Raw genomic sequence first — 19,942 nt, forward strand, 5'->3', positions numbered from 1 at the left:
AGACACATACATACACAAAATAAAATACACATGCATGCACACATGTGCACTCACATAGACATATACGCAGGCACATGTGCATGCACACATACCTACCTATGCGTGTACACATACACACAGGACAACAAATGAAGACCAGAACCGAGGCCTCTTGACTTTCAGTCTAGGGCACTTCTGAAGGTGACTCACTCTGCCTTGCCACTCCACCATGTGCCCTTGGCTGGCTCAGGCCCCATGAACAAATATCTAAGAGTGGCTATTTCACTGTTGCCAAATCTAGCAGCAGTTCATGTCACTCTCAGAAATGTCAAGAGCTGCTTTCAGTGGCCACCGAATCTCCTCGATCCTTACCTTGTGCTCCCAAGGCAAAGCCTAAAGCCACTTGCAAAGTTAAGATAAAGAGAACAGCCAGGAGAGGGGTGGAAGTCAGCCATCCCCCCTAAGATCCCTTAACAATAAAATTAATAATAATAATAATAATAATAATAATAATATAATGGCAATAGCTAATACATAGTGCTTTCCATTTGCCAACACTGTTCTAAGTACTTTATATGGACTAAGTGATTTAATCTTCCCCCAAACTCTATAAGGCAGGTCCTACTATTATACCTGCTTGCATAGATGAGAGAACTGAGGCACAAATGTCACCAAGGAAGTAAGGGCAGGGACAGGATTTGAACCAGATATTTGGTTCCAGAGTCCCTGCTCTTACTCATTATATTGAAAAACACCCAACTGTAGTTTCAAAAGTCTTTGTAGCACTTTCATATTTATGAAGTCAGAACATAACCATCATCTCATTGAACACTCACCATAACCCAGCAAGGGAACTGAGGCTCAGGGAGAGTTAGGGACTTTATCAAGACCACATGAGGACAGGAGGTGGCTGCGTCTACACTGTGCAGCCTGTGTTCAGTCTGTTAACCATACATTCCCTCTCTTGTTTATTCACTCTTTCATCCAACTAAGAAATTAAATGTTATTAAATGTGGCTGGGCCCTGTGTACTCTACACTCCCTCTCATTCTGTTCCTTGGGGCAGAGCTGCAGGAGAGGTAGAAGTCACCTGCTTCTGGGTCCCAGCCATCTTTCCAGGGCATCCTAGGTACACCTGCTCTGTGACAGGAAGACCAAGTCAGACTTCTCTTGCTCCCTAAGTTGGGTACAGGGCTCCTCTGAGCCTCCAGAGGCCTCAAGCTTCCCTCTGATTGCATGGAGTTATTACCGACCATTTCTCTGGGACTCATGTCTAAACTGTCTTTGGCCCACAGTAGACCAGGCACAGCAATATAAATGGGTGCAAAGCAAGGCCTGGGTGGGATTTCTGGGGAAAGCCCTCATGTATCCCACCGGGCTCCAAGGTCCCTTTGATCATCCCCACCCCCACCTTTCATGGAAAAGAGGCTCCAGAAAAGGATGATGTAGAGACATTTATTCGATGTTTATGGGGCTGGTCCACATGGGTCTAGATTTGGGACAGGGGCCTCCTCAGGGCTGCCTGGAATGTTGCTGACAGTCACTGTGGCCATGAAGCAGTGCTGGAGAAAGCACTTGGGGTCCATAGCCTGCTCCTCAATGCAGTCCAGCCGTGGGTTCAGGAAAGGGTGATTCTGCCCAAGAGCGCTCACTCCTGGCACTTCCATCAAATTGCCTGTATTCCCACCTTGGCAGTCAGGGGGTGCCTCCTCCTTGGGGTCTGGAAAACAGCAGGCTGAAGGTATGGGGTTTCCTCATGCAGACCTTCCTCCCCCACGGTCCCATACACCCTGGCTAACTTCCCTGAGTGCTTACCTGGGGTAGGACTGTGCTTATAGTCTTAAATTCATCATTTGCTTAACAAATATTTATTAACAACATACTACATCATTCACTAGGAGCTATCAGTGTTTTTTTTTTTTTTTAATTTTTTTTTAACGTTTATTTATTTTTGAGACAGAGAGAGGCAGAGCATGAACAGGGGAGGGGCAGAGAGAGAGGGAGACACAGAATCCGAAGCAGGCTCCAGACTCTGGGCTGTCAGCACAGAGCCTGACGCGGGGCTCAAACTCACGCACCGTGAGATCATGACCTGAGCCGAAGTCGGACACTTAACCGACTGAGCCACCCAGGCGCCCCGAGCTATCAGTGTTTCTAATGAAGTTAAAGTCTACTCGGGGAGAAGGACAATAAACAATTGTTAGGAAAAATGAAGACTTGACCTTGACCATAAACCCATAAGATAGGTACTACTGAAAACTCATTTTATAGATGAAGATACAGTCTGACTACATAGCTAGCATGCAGAGAAGTGCTGGAAAAATTTAGAAGATACATTATTCTCTTCTTTAAGAATAGATTCACGACTCTCTTCAGCTACTGCTTTATTCTCTCCTCTTCTTATATATGAACTTGAAAGGAGGCTCGCTTGGCCTTAGTATTCCCTATTTCCCATTCATGACTTATTCTGCTGTAATTGACTTAGGTACTTCCCCCAACTTGCCTCAAAATGTTTTGTCACTAAATCCCATGGTCACTTACAAATCCTTATCTCCCTTGACTTATCAGGAGCATTTGACACAATTGAGCATTCCTGCTTTTTTGAATAAAAAGTGCATCAAGTGTTCAGGGGCACCTGGCTGGCTCAGTTGGTACGGCAGGTGGCTTTTGATCTTGGGGTTGTGGGTTCGAGCCCCATGTTGGAGGTAGAGATTACTAAAAAAAAAAAAAAAAAAAAAAAAAAAGTGTATCAAGTATTCAAGCCAGAAATGTGAGTCCTGCAGATTCCACCAATCACCATCTTCCATATTCACCCATTTCTTTACATCTTCAAGGCCACCACCCTCAGTCAGGCTTTCATCTTCTTCCTCCTAGACCAGTGGAACAGCTTCCAGTTAGACCCCCTCCAATCTATCCTCTAGTTTGTGGCCAGAGAGAGCTTTCTAAAGTCACGTGAGTCCACATACTGTTTTTTCTCAAAAGCCTTCAATGTCTTCCCATTACCTGCGTCCTGGGGTGGTATTCAAGGCTCTTCATATACTGGCCCAATCCCCCTTCTCTTTAGCTTCATTACTCTCACCCTTCCCTTAAGAATTCTACACTTTGGGTTACCAAGGTTTTCATTGTTCCCTAAACAGTTTCATTCCTTAACATCTCTGGTTTTTTGCTTATGCTATTTCTTCTGCTTGGGATGACATTTTATACCTTATCTGTCTAGAAAACACCTATGGTTTAAAAGACCCATCAATGGGGGATGTCCAGGAAGAATGATGCCTTCAAAACTAAGGGAAGAGTGAGTTTCAAGAAGGAGGTTGTATTGGACATTGGAGTTGGCTACCTAACATACATCCCACCTCTTCCCACCTGTTAATAGCAATTATATTTGGGTGGTATTGGCCCCATCCCAGCTCCAGTTGTGGGGCCTGGGTGGTCTGAGCCAATCGGGTAATCCCATTCCTTTGCCACATAAATTGGCAATGGGTGCATAGCATTTCCCTGGGCACAGTGATTGGTTTAGGGTTGGACACATGACCTTAATGGTCCAGTAAGAGTAGAGCTCACACCTTCCCCCTTGAAAGAAGGGATAGTTCCCTCTTTCTTCTCCTGGCTAGAAGGAAACAAAAAGCTAGTGGCCCCAGGGACTGCTGGTAGTCAACTTACTACCATAAGAAAAGCCAGCCTGAGGAGTAAGCCAACACAAAATAGAGGGTAGAGCCGAGAGAATCTTAGAGGATGGAGACACAAGCCTAAGGACATAGTGAACTTCTATTCAACCATCCAGAAAGCCCACCTGACTTTTGGACTTCTCACCCACAGAGCCAATAGATTTCCTTTGTTTTCTTTTGACCTTTCTATTTTTTAACTAATTTAAGACTCATAAGAAGTTACAAAAATAGTAGAGAGTTGCAGTTTACCCTTCACCTAGCTTTCCCCAATGGTAAAATCTTAAATAACCACAGAATAACTTCAAAACTAGGAGACTGACATGGATACAATATGATGAACTAAACTACAAATCCTGTTCAATTTTCACCAGTTTTTATATGTACTTTTTTTTTTTTTTTTTTTTTTTTTTTTTTTTTTTTGGTGTATGGTACTATCAAAGTTTATCACATACATAGTTATATAATCACTGCCACAGTCAGGATAAAGAACTGTTTAATTACCACAGAAAAAACTTCTTCATGCTATCTCTTTATAGTCAGACCTTCCTCCTAAACCTAACTCCTGGTAACCACCAACCTTTTCTCCATTACTATAATTTTGTCATTCCAGAAGTGTTATATAAATAGAAGTATATAGTATACCACCTTTTGAGATTGGCTTTTTTTATTCGACATAATACCCTTGAGATCCATTTAATTGTTGTGCATATCAATAGTGCATTCCTTTTTATGGCTGCATATGTGCCATTGTATAGTTGTACCATCTGCTCATTGAAGGACATCTGGGTTGTGTCTAGTTTTCATCAATTACAAATAAAGCTGCTATGAACATTCATGTATAGGCTTTGTGCAGACATACATTTTCATTTCTCTAGGATAAACACCTAGGAGTGTGATTGCTGATTTGTATGGTATAGTGGGCTGAATGGTGGCCCCCAAAGATATCAGGTCCTAATCTCTGGAACCTGTGAATGTTACCTTATATGGTAAAGTTTTGCAGATGTGATTGAATTAAGGGTTTTGAGATGAGGATATTATCCTGAATTATCTGGGTGGGCCCTAAATGCCAACACAACTGCCTTTATAAGAGAAAGGCAGAGGAAGATGGACACATGCAGAGTGATGTGAAGACACATGTAGAGTGTGTGATTGGAGTGATACAGCTACAAGCAAAGGAATGCTGGCAGTCACCAGAAACTGGACAAGGCAGGGAATAGATTCTCCCCTGGAGCCTTTGATTTCAATCCAGTGAAACTGATTTGGAATGTGAGATAATTAATACATTTCTGTTATGCTAAGCCACCAAGTTTGCGGTCATTTGTTACAGGGGCTGTAGGAAACTAATACATATAGTAAGTGTATGTTTAACTTTATGAAAACACCAAGCTGATGGATGATGAGAATGGCTGATTAATGATCTCCCACCAACACCTTTCAGAGGGAAAATTGAACTCTTTTCTCTCATTTCCCCCCCTTTTTTTTGTCTCTTACTAAACGTACCTAGGTTGTAATATCACCTCTACACTTACCTCATTCACCTCATCTGCAAAATAGGGTTGATAATAACCACTTGGCAGAGTAGTTGAGCTGGTTAAATGGGATAAGGTGTTTAAAGCATAGCACCTAGCACAACAGTAGGAACTCAGTCACCCTTCTGATCAAGCTAGTTCCTCACAAAGTACCAGAGTAAGAAAGTTACAGTCTTTGTTGCATCCTGAGTTTGGGTGATGGGATTGGTGTGGGTGTGATGGGATAGTACAGAATGCCTGAGCAGCAGAAAGAACCTATTTTCAGAAACTCAGGTCCATTCCCACTGTGCTCTTACGAAGGTTCTCACTCCCTACACTGCTGTGTCCCCATAGTCAGATATCATGGCCCCAAGATACAGTGCAATAATCGTAGTCTTTAGAGTCTGGGAGATTGGGCTTGATACCTCAGCAACACAAGCTCACTAGCTGTGTGGACTTGGCTAATTCACTTCCCTTGGCTAAGCCTTGGTTCCTTCTGCTGTAAAATGGGGCTGATGATCTCTCCACATGTCCTACCAGAGAGGGAGACAGAAGTGAAAAGTCTTTCTTTGTGAAGGGTAAAGCTCTGATGAATGTTAAGATAGTGGACTTATAAACTGTCTCAGATGCAGATGGGGTGTCTGGGTGGCTCAGTTGGTTAAGCATCTGACTTCAGTTCACGTCATGATCTCACGTTTCATGGGTTCAAGCCCCGTGTTGGGCTCTGTCCTGACAGCTCAAAGCCTGGAGCCTACTTTGGATTCTGTGTTTCCCTCTCTCTCTGCCCTTCTTCCACTCATGTTCTGTCTCTCTCTCAAAAATAAATAAACATTAAATTTTTTTTTTAAACTGTCTCAGATGCTGGAGAAATGAGAAGCTCCTGGTTAAACACTGTGTATTCAGAGGAAGGAGAGCATAGCACTTAATGAAGAAGGGGAGGAGCTAAGAGCTGAGTTTGGGCAAAATGCAGAGAGAGCTGAAAGCTATCACTTAATAAAAGGTCAGGAAATGCATTTTCCATCTTAAAAATAAGCAAGGGGCGCATGGCTGTCTCACTCTGTTAGAGCATGTGATCCTTGATCTCAGGGTTGTGAGTTCAAGCCCCACATTGGGTATAGAGATTACTCAAAAATAAAATCTTAAAAAAAGAAGAAGAAGAAGAAGCAAAAAGCAAGAACACAACTGCCTCAAACCCTAGGGACTGAATAATCTACCTGGTGGCTGAGCAGTGAAAAGTAGGAGGGTGGTTTTCATTCACACGGCCAAAGAATGAACTATATCTCCTTTGAGTCAGAAAGGTTTGGGGGATAAAACAAGGAGAGGTAAGAGAAGCAGGTCACAAGCAGGAACACCTCACACACCTGGCCTGGCAACACAGAAAGAGTAGGACTTGGGAGGCAGAAAGACACATGTATTTGAATTCCAGTTCTACAGTTTACAAGCTGTAAATCCTTGGGCCAGTCATCTAACCTCTCTAATACCTGGTGTTCACATCTGTAAAAGGGGTGACAATCATTAACCCATTTGGGAAAATTAGATGAGAGAGTGCACATAAAGTTTCAGTGTCTGGCACATGGTGAGGACTTCCCTTTGATGGCACAGGGATAAGGAGAGGAAGGAGGGTGGAGGTTGAGTTGGTTCTGTCACTCACTCACTAGGTGACGCTGGGCCTCAGTCTGTAAAATCCTCATCTGTAAAATGGATAGCAATGAGATCTGTGCTCTGCCCAGTTATTTGAAGAGCAAATGAGATAGTGTATTTAGAGCTAGTTCATTCCTTTTAACTGTGATATCATATTTCATTATTCCTCTACTGATGGACATTTAGTTTATTTCTAATTATAACAAGTTATCATGGATCTATCTTTACAAGCCCCTCCTAGTGCAACTATTTCTCTAAGGCAGATAATTACAGTGGAATTATGGAGTATAGGATGTGTGTGTATATATATTTTTTTTTTAATTTTTTTTTTTTAGTTTCAATAGATATTGCCAAGTTGCTCCACAAAGTGGTTGTCCAAGTTATTCTCTTACCAGTAGCATATGACAGGATCAATTCCTCGCACCTGAACTTCTCACTATTAATATGATCCATTTTTGGACTTTTGCCAGTGTAATTGATTTTTTTAAGTTTATTTATTTATTTTTTTAGTAATCTCTACCCCCAATGTGGGGCTTGAACTCACAACCCCGAGATCAAGAGTCACATGCTCTTCTGACTGAGCCAACCAGGGGCCCCGCCAATGTAATTGTTTTTAAAAGTTACATCATGGGGCGCCTGGGTGGCTTGGTTGGTTAAGCGTCTGACTTCAGCTCAGGTCATGATCTCATGGTCCGTGAGTTCGAGCCCTGCGTCGGGCTCTGTGCTGACAGCTCAGAGCCTGGAGCCTGTTTCAGATTCTTTGTCTCCCTCTCTCTGACCCTCCCCCGTTTATGCTCTGTCTCTCTCTGTCTCAAAAATAAATAAACATTAAAAAAAAAAATTTAAATAAAAAAAAATAAATAAAAGTTACATCATTCTTAAACTGCACTCTTCTGATTATTAGTAAGGCTGAGCATCTTTTCATGTGTATTGAGCATTTGAATTTCTTTTTTTGTAGATTATGTTTTTCTCATTTGTTTAAAGATGTGCCTGTATATTCTGGATATCAACCTCACCTCTACTTTATATATAGTTGATTCTCATAATTCACAGTAGTTATACTCTTTTCTTAACATTTATTTTTTTAAATTTGTTTCTTTATTTTGAGAGAGACTGAGAGCACAAGCAGAGGAGGGGCAGAGAGAGAGAGAGAGAGAGAGAGAGAGAGTGAGAGAGAGAGAATCCCAAGCAGGCTCTGTACTGTCAGTGCTGATCCTGATGTGGGGCTTGGTGCCACAACCACGAGATCATGACCTGAGCCAAAATCAAGAGTCAGACACTCAACTGACTGAGCCACCCAGGCACCCCGCAGTAGTTATATTCTATAAAGTCATTACAAACACTGAATTAATGAATACTGAATCATTGCTCCTGGGGAAATGCTAGGTTAGGTTCCTGTGAGCCTCTGGTCACAACAGTTTTGTCATCTGACCAATACATGAATTTACTTTGTGTGTGTTTCTGTTTGAAGACACATTATTTAATATACATTGTTGATTCATTAACATTGAACTCATGACCAACAGCATTATAACTCCTGCCAAAACAAAGTTTAAAACACATGTGTTTTCTCCACAGGGCACAGCAGCCTTCTTATGCTTAGGAACAGTAGACAATACTTTGGCACTATATTTGGGGACCATTTTAAACAGTGAAATTAACAAAAATCACAAAAATGCAAAAAACATGGCACTAAATATATACTTGTTTACAGTATGAGAGCTGAAAACAAGAAGGCAAACAAATAGCCTTGTTTAACCTCAGCTGGGTATGTGCGTGATGGGCAACTCAAACTGTTTGCTGCTCTGCACATGTCCACATCCACACATGACCTCAAAAACACTGTAAGTATTGATTTTGAGGTTACAGACAAATTTTAGCAAGTACACAATTTCACAAATATCAAATCTGTGAATAATGAGGATTGTCTATATGTGTGTATTTATTTTTATGTTTCTAATAACTTTGCAGTCCACCACTTGTTTTGTAATGTTATTTATAATGTCTTTTGTCTTTTTAAAAACAATTTTTTTCAGTTAATTTATTTATTTTGAGAGAGACAGAGAGAGCATGAGCAGGGGAGGGGCAGAGAGAGAGGGGAAGAGACAGAATCCCAAGCAGGCTGCACGCTGCCAGTGCAGAGCCTGACACAGGGCTTGAACTCACAAAACTGTGAGATCATGACCTGAGCCAAAACCGAGAGTTGGACGCTTAACTGACTGAGACACTCAGGCACCCCACTTTTATCTTATTTTTATTTCATGTCTATTTGGATTTGATGAAGGCAAATTTGCCAATTTTTCCCTTATTTAAGAAAATTTTTTTAAGTGTTTAATTCAAATTCCTACATTTTAATCAGTCTGTTTCTGGACTCTTTTTTAATCTAGGGTTTTTCAACATTGGCACTATTTAATTTTGGGTTGCATAACTCTTTGTTGTGGAGTGTTGTCCTCTGTATTGTAGGATGTTTAACAGCATCCCTGGTCTCTATCAAGAGATACCTTCCCCAGTTGGAACAACCAAAAATGTCTCCAGACATTGCCAAATGTCCCTGGGGGGCAAATGTACAAATTAGCACTGCATTGCTAATTCTGTCTGTCAATTGCTGTGCCAATATCAAGCAGACAATATATCTTCTTAAAATGTCTGTTATCTGATAGGGTAAGTCCCTCGTCTCTTTCTTTTCCCTTTTTTTTTTTTTTTAATTTTTTACTGTTTATTTATTTTTAAGACAGAGAGAGACAGAGTGTGAGCAGGGAAGGGGCACAGCGAGAGGGAGACACAGAATCTAAAGCAGGCTCCAGACTCCAAGCTGTTAGCACAGAGCCTAATGTGGGGCTTGAACTCATGAACCATAAGATCATGACCTGAACCAAAACCAAGAGTCGGATGCTCAACTGAATGAGCCACCCAGGTGCCCCTCTTCTTTCTTTTCCAAAATTGTTTTGTTTAGTCTCTCCCTTTACTCTTCTACATTAATTTTAGAACTAATTTGACAAATTCCATGAAACACTTTGTTGGGATTTTTATTTATAGATTAATTTTTTAAGATCTGATATGTCTATGATATTGAGCCTTCCTATCTACATACATGCTATATCTCATGAGATAGTTTCTTTCATGCCTTTCATTAACTTCTCTGATTTTTCTCTGGAAAAGTTGAAGCCTGGGCTGTCTCTGGTCTCCCTGAGCTGTCTGGATCTAGGCTCAGGGCTTTCTTCCTATTTCCTGCCACTGCCTCCCATATTCCTGACTACAAGGGGAACCAGAAGAATCCTTCCACCCTCATCCCTTCTGCTTTTCATTGCTCAGCAGCAGCAGGATTATTCATTGTCATCAGGATTGGAGAAGGGTTCTTGTGCTGTTGTTTGTTGCACAAGTTGTTAAGTTGGAAAATTAATCTTTTACAACTGAAAAAACCCTCTATCTTCTTCTGAAAGTTAGCTACTCCGCACCTTTCTACGTCCCTGATAATTGCCGCCCTTGCTTTTGCTTAGCTTAAATTCCTCAGGTCCTGCCTGGCCTTATTTCCTATGGGGCCCCGTGATAAATGAACCAGTCACTGCATAGCTCTTACTCAGAACTGCCCACACACTTTTACCCATTATTTACTCTAACCTGGAATGCCTTTCCTCCTTTTACCCAACCAACAACTTTGCTAACTCAGCACTCATTCAAATCTACTCTCGTTTGGGTGGGCAGAAGAGCATGATTCAAGGTAGAAAAACATGAGCTGAATTTCAGCCTTACCTTTTAAAAAATTTTTTTTAATTTATTTTTTTAGAGTAGGCTGTCCACCTAACGTGGGGCTTGACCTCAGGACCCCAGTATCAAAAGTCACATGCTCTACCAACTGAGCCAGCCAGGCATCCACTCACCCTTACCATTTATTGGCTGTGACACTTTGAGTTAAGTCATCTAATCTGTCTTAGCCTCGATTCTCTCATCTCTCATCTGTAAAGTGGAGATAATAATACTCATTTTGAGTGTTGTTTGCCAAACTATACAGAAAGATCATTTGCCAGTAGGGACTTGTATCTTTCATAGTACCTTGCAGAGGTCGTAAAAATGTGTGCAATAAAGACTTATGAAAAAGCAATACTGTTTTTTGGGCAGGGGGCCTTTGAGGTTCTAGATGGCCTGTGCTAATGAAGGAAGGGGTAGTCCAAAAATTCAGATTATCGAAAAATAACTATTTAATTTCTGAACAAACTCAGTTTTTCTTATTAATTCTATTTTGGGACAATATTAAAATCAGTTTTCACTTTCTAAGGCTAGAATGAAAACATTATCTTAGCAAATCCACAAGATGGATTAATCTTTGTGTGACAAATAGAATCCTGACTATATCAAATTATTTTGATAAACATTGAGCACATGAAGAGCTTCAGATGAAAATGTTCAGATCATGACCCTCTTAAAAAATGTGTTGCTGCTTCAGGATATTCTAGGAACACTCGTGAAGCAAATATTTCGTACGTCACTTCTAAATATCTCCCCTCTATAAAGGTGCTAGCCTGTTCAATACACGGAAATCCTGAGGCCTATTTCTTACCTGTAGGCTGTAAGCTTAAGCCTGGGTCCAACTTCGTGTGGGGCTTTGAGCTGATGAACAGGTAACAGAGCACACAGGCAGTGACAATGAAGGCCAGGAGAACCACTGCTGCTATGGACAGGCCCACAAGGGCTCCAATACTGGGGAGAGAAGACAGGAGGGAGCTGAGTGTCAGGAAGGGACTTGGGAGGCAGCCTGTTAGATGCGAAGTATTGTAGATATTATAGGAATCAACTGGCTTCAGCTTTTGTTCTGTCTCTACTTGTCTTAGACTTTCTGCACCTAAGCATGAGAAAGAGCATTAGCTATACGCCAAGTACTCACCATCCATGTAACATGACATGCTTCAGTGCAACCACGTAGTTGGGACTCAGTATGTATTCCCCTTCTTCTGTTCGCCTTCCCTCCCTACTTTCTTCAACCTGCTTCCACCCCAGGGAGCTGGAGATGGTCTTAAAGAGCCCTCCCCACGATGCTGTTTCTTAAAAAATCAAGACAAAGAGTAAGCCTTAGTTAAAAATCAGCGGTCCTTCCAGACTCAAAGTAATTTCTGACCCACCCTCCAGTGGGTCATTGCACTGGTGTGGATTCCACATCTAGAATATCTCCTCACTGCTGTTCCTTCACCTCACCATGGCTAAATTATTTAGTCAATTATTACTTTTAAGTTTATTTATTTATTTTGGGGGAGGGGAGGAGGGGCAGAGAGAGGGAGAGAGAGAGAATCCCAAGCAGGCTCTGCTCTTGAGATGCGGGGCTCGAACCCACAAGCCATGAGATCATGACCCGACGTGAAACCAAGAGTCGGACACTTAATAGACTGAGCCACCCCGGTGCCCCTGGCTAAATAAATTATTGAACACCCTGCAGTGGAATCATATAGAGCCATTAAAAACATATTTTCAAATATTATTTAAGGTCAAGAATAAATTCTGATGGGAAAATGTTAAGTGAAAAGACTAGGACACACTACTAAACATATAGCATAATGCCAACTTAAATAAACATAAACATTTACATAATTATACATCTGTAAGGTCGGGTAGAAATACATCAAATTGCTAACAGGCTCTCTCTGGGTGTAGCGCAGGCTGTGGATGTCCTGTCTATGTCCCATTTGGTCTTATAATTATAGAATATTCTGGCCAGAGTTTCAAATGCCAGCATCTGCATCCTTTTGCCTGAAAGCTTTCTTGGGCCAGAACAGTCTTCGTCTGTACATCAAGCAGGTCATAAGTACAGGAAAATTAATGCCTCCCTTCTCCCATCAGCACACAACCAGTGACTGACAGAAATTGGTATATAAATACCCTGGTATACAGATTCCCTGGCATATATTCCCTATATACCCTGGTATATAAACTGGTATATAATTCCTGGTCCTCAGGTGGGATGACTCTGAGGTATAATTTCTGCAATGGCTGGCAGAGTTCAGCAGGTTGAAGCTCCTGTGACCCTCAGTGGTGACACACCATTGTTTGCTTCTACCCTTCCCCGCCTCTCTCCCCCACCGTCTACCGATGTTTTCTAGGATGCCTCTCCATATAAACTACTTGACCTCAAATTCTTGTATCTGAGTCTTTGGGGGCAATCTAAGCTAAGACACCTGATCTCCCATGATTTCTTTCCTTTTTTGTTTCTCTTGTCCCTTCCACATTTTCCACAGTGAACATGCAGTACCTTTTGGTTCTCATAAGTACTTTAATTAAACATTATTTCCTCTTTTGAGATATGCTCACTGTTTATAAGGAAGGCTTGTGCTCCAGTTGGGACCCTATACTTTCCATGGGACATCTGTGGCCACCTCTAAAAGTAGGGTCCTGGGGCGCCTGGGTGGTTCAGTCGGTTGAGTGTCCGACTTCAGCTCAGGTCATGATCTCGCGGCCTGTGAGTTCAGGCCCCGCGTCGGGCTCTGTGCTGACAGCTCAGAGCCTGGAGCCTGCTTCAGATTCTGTGTCTCCCTCTCTCTCTGCCCCTCCTCTGCTCATGCTCTGTCTCTCTCTGTCAAAAATAAACATTAAAAATATTTTATAAATAAATAAATAAATAAATAAATAAAAGTAGGGCCCTTTGAAGAATGGGTGAGAGAGCTGGGGGAATACATCCTAGATTAGCAGTCAGTTAGGGAGCGGGCACTGTCCCTGATGGGCTGTCTGGGAACAGAGGAACCTGCCCCCAAGGATAGAGTCAGGAATGCCAGGGGAAGCTCTAAGGGGGAAATCTGTGCTTGGTGTAAGATGAACTTCAAATGATTAGCATTGTCCCCAGGTGAATGCACTGCCTCAAGAGGTGGTAAGCTCTCTATTATTGCACAGGTTTGTGAAGAACACCTGGATAAGCACACTTTTCAATGAAGTTGGAGTTTCCTGCCCTGGGTGGGAAGCTGAAGAGCTGCTAGCCTTGCAGGATTTCACAGATCTACAAGTCTGAAAGATCACACTGTGTCCTCTAGGAAAGAATTGGAGGGGTAGTCTAACATTTGGTAGGGTTTTTGAGCCGGGCAGTTCTAAGTTCACATCTGGGTTCTGTCACATGTAAACTGCAAAGTCCTGCATCTCTTGACCTTCATTTTCTTTATTTGTAAAGGTTCCTTTCTCACCAGGTGTCCACAAAGATTAAATGAGGTGGTGTATATCCAGTGCCTGACACCCAGTTCTGTCCTGCTGCAAGGCTGCTGCCTTTTGGCTCACATTCTGGTTAAAAAAAAAAAAAAAAAAAAAAATGGAGCTACTGATAGAAGGTGTTTGGAAAGTGGACCAGACATGTGATAGCACCAGCTGCTTCTCCACAGGGAGTCTTCACTTCCTGAGACACACTTTTAAAGACAGCAATTCTCCTTGAGCACTATACAAGGAAACAGTTGTTTACCTGGAGATTTTTATGTTTTTGAGGGCCAACTTTCATGAAAAAGGCCAAATGGAGTCCAGAGCCGAACAAGGTCTCCACCCTGCTATGGTAGGGCTGTGTGGAGCACACCAGAGGGTTGTTTCAGGGGTTAGAGTACACTGATTACCTAGATGTCCTGGGGACCCTCAGTTCCTCTCCTCCACTTTGCAACTGTCTGTGATGTTTATGAACCACATTATGTCCAAGCCTAGGAAGAGTCAGCCCTGCACGCTAAACCTTTCAACTGCTCTTGAGGTCACAGAATTGGAGGGTCAGTGAGTATCTTTTCAAATGATCTGAGTAGAGCAGGTTATGAGAAAGCCAGGCTAGATTTAAACAGTTGTGCCACAGGACAGACCTGGTCGTGGGGCCAGACAGGCCTGAGTTTTCATCCCAGCTCTGCCACTTGCTCTCACTAGGGCATTCCCAGATAGGAACTCAGCTCCTTGCAAGTTTTCTCATCTGTAAACTGGAGAAAAGATGTGCCAGGGTTGTGAATGTGTGAATTCATCTAACTCTCGGTTGATCCTAGGTACTGTTCTTTAAACCTCAGTCTGCCAATACATTGCTAGATGGTCTTGGACAATTCACTTCGATACTCCAAGCTTCACTTTCCCTACCTATGAACCAGGGAAAGAAACCTCCTTTTACTGAACATCTGCAATATGTATTAGTCACTCCCACCTGCATTATTTTATTTCACTAAATCCTCACAAAAATTCAACGAGATAGGTATTCCTATTGCTATTTTGAAGATGAAAAAAGAGACTCAGAGGGGCGCCTGGCTGGCTCAGTCAGAGCCGTGTGTGACTTGGGGTCATGAGTTCGAGCCCCATGTTGGATGTAGAGATTATAAATAAATAAATAAATAAATAAACAAACAAACAAACAAACAAACTTAAAAAAAAATACCACTCAGAGGTAATTGCCCTAATTCACATAGCTATTAAGTGGCAGAGCCAAGGTTTGGACAGCCTTCTAACCATCCCCAAAGTTCTATACTGTCTCTATACCTCAAAGGGAGGTCAGCACTGCCATATTTCAGCACCCAGCTCAGTGCTAAGTACACTCAGTCTTCAGCAAATCCTCCATTGTTATACTCTAGGTGCATGACATATCTCTCTGAATGGACTATGAGCTCCTCGGGGGCAGGGAATAATTGATTTCTGTGTCACTATTGCCTAGCATTGCACCAGGCACAAAGCAAAGGCTATAAGGAATGAATGAATATATGGGGGAATAGAGAATAAATTAGTATAATTCTTCAGGTTACAGACAGCAGCCAAATGTGCAGGATCAGAAAACTTGGCCATCTGAAAATGGTTTCAGAATTATAGATTAATCGGTCTAGAAAAAGTGGTATCTGTAATTGTCAGTGGCATATGCCAAGTTGATTTCACCTCTATCTCATTTGGTCCAAGTCAGAAATTGGGGCAATCATTTATCATGCTCTTCATTTGAAAGATGCAAAGACAGAGGCTCAGAATGGGTTCTGCAGCAGACTGTCCTTTCCCACCCAGAGGGTATGCAGCCTCCGGTCACATACCTGCAGGAACAGAAAAAATCACTATCTACTGAGATGGCCCACGCCATTTTTGCTGATGTCTGTTTTCCAGAGCAGGCTCAGGATCACGTCCTATTTTCTGGGTGAGGCCTTTAGAGACAGAGAGACACTGAGACCCGTTGCCCTCTCAGCACCACACTTAGGCTCCAGGAATGTCAGTGCTGTCCTACCCATCCCCTCCCCTGAACAGGCAGGGAAACTAAGGTCCTGCGAGTGGGAATCCACCCAAATTATACTTCTATTAATATAGCCTGAGCTGGCTTCTGCTGTAGCATTGTGCCACTGATGAACTTGGAGGCATCTCTAATTCCTTGGTCTTCTGCCTTAGCTCGGGAGTGGAGTACATCCCCAGTACCCACTCCAGGGCCTGGCACAACTAAGTGCTCAGTAAGGGGTAGCTGAAAGAATAAGTAAATATGAGGGGGAAGAAAGTTGAACCTGGACTGGGCTGGGATTGACTAGGGATATAGTATGAGATGAGGAGTAGGATTGGGGCTGAGGTCTGGGTGTAGGGCTGGACCATGTTTGGAGTCAGGGTTGGGAAGAAGAGCTGAGGTGGGTTGCCTGGAGGATTCAGGGGGAGGTTGGGTCTGGTGATCAGTATTGCGGAGTGGGTAAAGTCAGGGATGATGTCGAGCTGATGTTAGGATGGGGACCCTGGTTTGCATTTGAATGAGGGTGGAGTTTGGGTTTCCAGTGATTGTGGGAGAAGAGAGTGTGGTGTCAGGAAGAGGGTTGGTATGTAATCTGGGGCTGGTTTGAGGGTGGTGGAGTATGACGTTGGGAGTAGGGATGGAGTTGGGGTGAGGTTCAAGCTTAGATCTGAATGGGGGAAGAGGTTACTGAGGGAGTTGGGTTGGTGACGGGATGAGAGCAAAGGTCAGGATTGGGCCTGAGGGGCTAAAGGGCCGGTGGGGTCCATGCTGATGCTGGGGTGGGCATTTGGGTGAGGGCTCAGGGTTTAGCCCCCGCTGGGCCGAGGGTGCGGCGAAGGGGCTAGGGCTGGAGTGGGGTTCTAGCTGGGGTTAGGGCCACGGCCCGCCGGTACCTGAGCCACCACATGTAGCTGTGCTCGTAGGGAAAGAAGCTGTGCGGGTCGTCGCAGCAGTACTTGTGGTCGCGGAAGCCGCAGCAGAAGACGGCGGCCGCCTCGCCCCCCGGCCGCGGGCAGCTGAAGCCACGCACCACCTCCTGCTCGGCGCTCACGTAGCTCGTGCAGGCGCCGCTCATCGCGCCCCGCGCCGGGCCCGCTGCCACCTCGGGCCACCAGACGGCTGGGCGAGGGACGAACGGAGACAGCACCGAGCCTGAGAAAAGACAGAGACTGAGGGAGAAAGAAACGGAGAGAAGCAGCGAGACAGAGAGAGACGCGGCGAGAGGCGCGGAAACGCAGCGGTTAGAGCTCTAGACTCCCCGAGGACCCAGAGAGGCAGCCTGGTACGCGGACGGGCGCAACGGGAGGGGGCGTGGAGGAGGAAGAGGAGAGGGAGGAGGAGGGCGGAGGAGCGGTGGGAGTGGAGAGCGGCTGGAAGCGGGGCGGGACCCGGAGCCCGAGCGCTAGCGCGGGGCGGGGGTTAGGGGGGCCGGATGGGAGGGCGACCGGCGGAGCCGGGAGGTGGGAGCAGCTCGGGGGAGTCTCCTGGGCGCGGGTCTGTGCCCGCACTTCCCCTACCCGCCCTGCTGCGTTCCCAGGTTATGCACGGGGGTGCTGGGTGCTCAGACAACACAAGTCCAGGGTGGCAGGGTGGGCATGGAAACCACCGCCGTGGATTCCACACTTGGCGCTTGGGCAGCCGCCTGGTGCTGGGCACTGTGCTCGACGCCGGCAGTTTCAGGGCAGTTCCAGGCTAGTGCGCGCCTCCGCGACCCCTCAGTAGCGTCAGTATGGGATGATTCGTACACTACTTAACCGTCACACCAACCCAGAGGGCCAGAGATTTTCAAACCCATTTTATAAATGAGAGCTAAGCGCCAGAGAGGTCGTTTCCCCCAGTCCTCAAGCCCTGAGATTTTAACCTGGGTCTGTCTAGTCCCCAAGCCCTTGTTCTTTTCCAGTGCGCCTCTTTTCCAGTGGACTTTAAAAAAAAAAAAAAAAAATCATTTTGGTTTATTCATTTTTGAGAGAGAGAGACAGAGCGAGCAGGGGAGGAGCAGAGAGAGAGGGAGACACAGAACCCAAAGCAGGCTCCAGGCCCCATACTGTCAGCACAGAACCGAGGGGGGGCTGGAACCTATGAAGCACAAGATTTATGACCTGAGCCAAAGTCCAACACTTAACTGACTGAGCCACCCAGGTGCCCCTCCAGTGGACTTTTAAATATCTTCATCCTCTGACTTCCTTGCCTGTCTCTGCCTTCCTTGAGCAGCTCATTTATGTACTGACTTGTTCACACCCTGATCAGACTCCTTGCCATGCTGGCCTAGGACAGGGGAGCTACACAATGTCCCAAATTATAATTCCACCCCCCCAACCCTCCCACCCCCACCCCTGCCAGGAAGCAAAGCCAACACACCTTTCTACTCTCAGAAGTTATTTATAGATTACAAGAGCAGCATTCTCACTAGGATCAGGGGACCACAGACTGAAGGAGCCATATGTGGCCCTTAGGAATTGCCTGTCTGTCCTCTCAGGGTACACTGGGGAAACTGAGGCTCTGAGAGTTACACAGCTTTGCCCAATCACACTGATCCAGGACTAGAGACTCCTGAGCTTTAGCTGTCCCATCTTATATGCGGATCATGCCCATTCAGCTAGACACGGGGTATTGGGGTTGAAAAAGACTTGTGGGGCATGCAACCAGTTACTGAATCACAGCAAGCTTTAAAAAATAATAATAAGGGGCGCCTGGGTGGCTCAGTCGGTTAAGCATCCGACTTCGGCTTAGGTCATGATCTCGCGGTCCGTGGGTTCGAGCCCCGCATCGGGCTCTGTGCTGACTGCTCAGAGCCTGGAGCCTGTTTCAGATTCTGTGTCTCCTTCTTTCTCTGACCCTCCCCCGTTCATGCTCTCTCTCTCTCTCTCTCTCTGTCTCAAAAATAAATAAACGTTAAAAAAAAATTTTTTTTAAAAATAATAATAATTGAACAGAATAGAAAAAGTGCACTGCAGATAGTAAAACTAAGTGTTCTTTCATAAAATGTCTCTTTCAGTTATGTATGTATGTATGCATTATAGACCAGATCACAATGTAAAATGCATTTCTTACTTTGAATCAGGTCAAAAAGGCTTGAAAGCCACTGAATCTGACACCTCCCACTGGACAGATGGGCAGGGGCTAACTCAAGATTACAAGATCTTTAGCTCTTTTCATTTTTCACAGGAGTGGGTAGAGGAGGAAATAGTTATTGTGATGCCTTGAAACTCCTCAGTTCCTCCATCCCTTGCTTTGGGTATATGGGGGATATATCATGGGCATCAGGTGACCTGGGTTCAAGCCCTAGCTCTACTCCTTCCCTGGTTTTTCTGTGTTTCAGGTCACCTTTCTTCATCTAGGCCAGCTTCTAAGACGCTAATGTGTGCCATGCTTTTTAATGTTTATTTATTTTTGAGAGGGAGAGAGACAGAGGGCAAGTGGGGGAGTGCCAGAGAGAGAGGGCGACACAGAATCTGAAGCAGGTTCCAGGCTCTGAACTGTCAGCACAGAGCCCAACGCGGGGCTCAAACCCACGAACCACAAGATCATGACCTGAGCTGAAGTCGGATGCTTAACCGGCTAAGCCACCCAGGTGCCCCTGTGTGCCATGCTTTTGACCTGAACACTGGAATCCCTGAGGGGGTCAGATCTGGGTCTGCCCTTGAGAAACACACAGTATGGTGGGGGAGTCACACAGATGATCATAGGACAGAGCAGTGAAAGGGGAAATGTAGGGACCATGGCCACAGAGGGGTCACCATCTGAAGGACAGAAGAATAATTTTGGAAGGGGTAGTGTCCTCAAGGGTCACTATAAGGTCAAATATGAAAACTGGAGGGAATCGTTATTATCCCCCAGAAAACATTTCCACTGAGCTATGGATCTCTGCAAACTGGGAGCTGGATGGCATACCCTAATGAAGGTGCACTTTGACCTCTTTATTTATCAGATGGAAAGTAAAGGGGGTGGAGTGGAATCCTGTGGAAAGGAGAGAGGTTTAACTGAAAGGTA

At 44.5% G+C, this 19,942-nt stretch overlaps 1 protein-coding gene across 2 annotated transcripts; it reads right to left on the reverse strand.

The window, feature by feature from the left end:
• Positions 1 to 1,323: 1,323 nt before the first annotated feature.
• Positions 1,324 to 17,633, reverse strand: SHISAL2A (shisa like 2A). 2 transcript variants are annotated; one of them, XM_060625747.3, is made up of 3 exons: positions 16,846 to 17,633; positions 11,348 to 11,487; positions 1,324 to 1,713 (listed from the first exon to the last, which is right to left on the reverse strand). In XM_060625747.3, exons 1-3 carry the CDS (start codon positions 17,025 to 17,027, stop codon positions 1,445 to 1,447), a joined length of 591 nt encoding a protein of 196 aa, XP_060481730.1. In that variant the 5' UTR covers positions 17,028 to 17,633; the 3' UTR covers positions 1,324 to 1,444. The 2 variants fall into 2 exon arrangements, with proteins under 2 accessions (XP_060481730.1, XP_060481731.1); XM_060625748.3 differs by having other exon boundaries at positions 1,331 to 1,698; positions 16,846 to 17,361.
• Between the last annotated feature and the right edge of the window lie 2,309 nt (positions 17,634 to 19,942).

Source organism: Panthera onca, chromosome C1, assembly GCF_046562875.1.
Source record: "Panthera onca isolate mPanOnc1 chromosome C1, mPanOnc1 haplotype 2, whole genome shotgun sequence".
NCBI classification, from domain to species: Eukaryota; Metazoa; Chordata; class Mammalia; order Carnivora; family Felidae; genus Panthera; species Panthera onca.

What these genes read in the sequence shown, in the direction of transcription:
- SHISAL2A (XM_060625747.3), bottom strand. Translation starts at nt 17,027, where the DNA reads ATGAGCGGCGCCTGCACGAGCTACGTGAGCGCCGAGCAGGAGGTGGTG. An exon ending in AGCTACATGTGGTGGCTCAG is followed by an intron (nt 11,488 to 16,845) that starts GTACCGGCGGGC and finishes TTCTCTCCCCAG; the next exon opens with TATTGGAGCCCTTGTGGGCC. An exon ending in CTTAAGCTTACAGCCTACAG is followed by an intron (nt 1,714 to 11,347) that starts GTAAGAAATAGG and finishes CCATACCTTCAG; the next exon opens with CCTGCTGTTTTCCAGACCCC.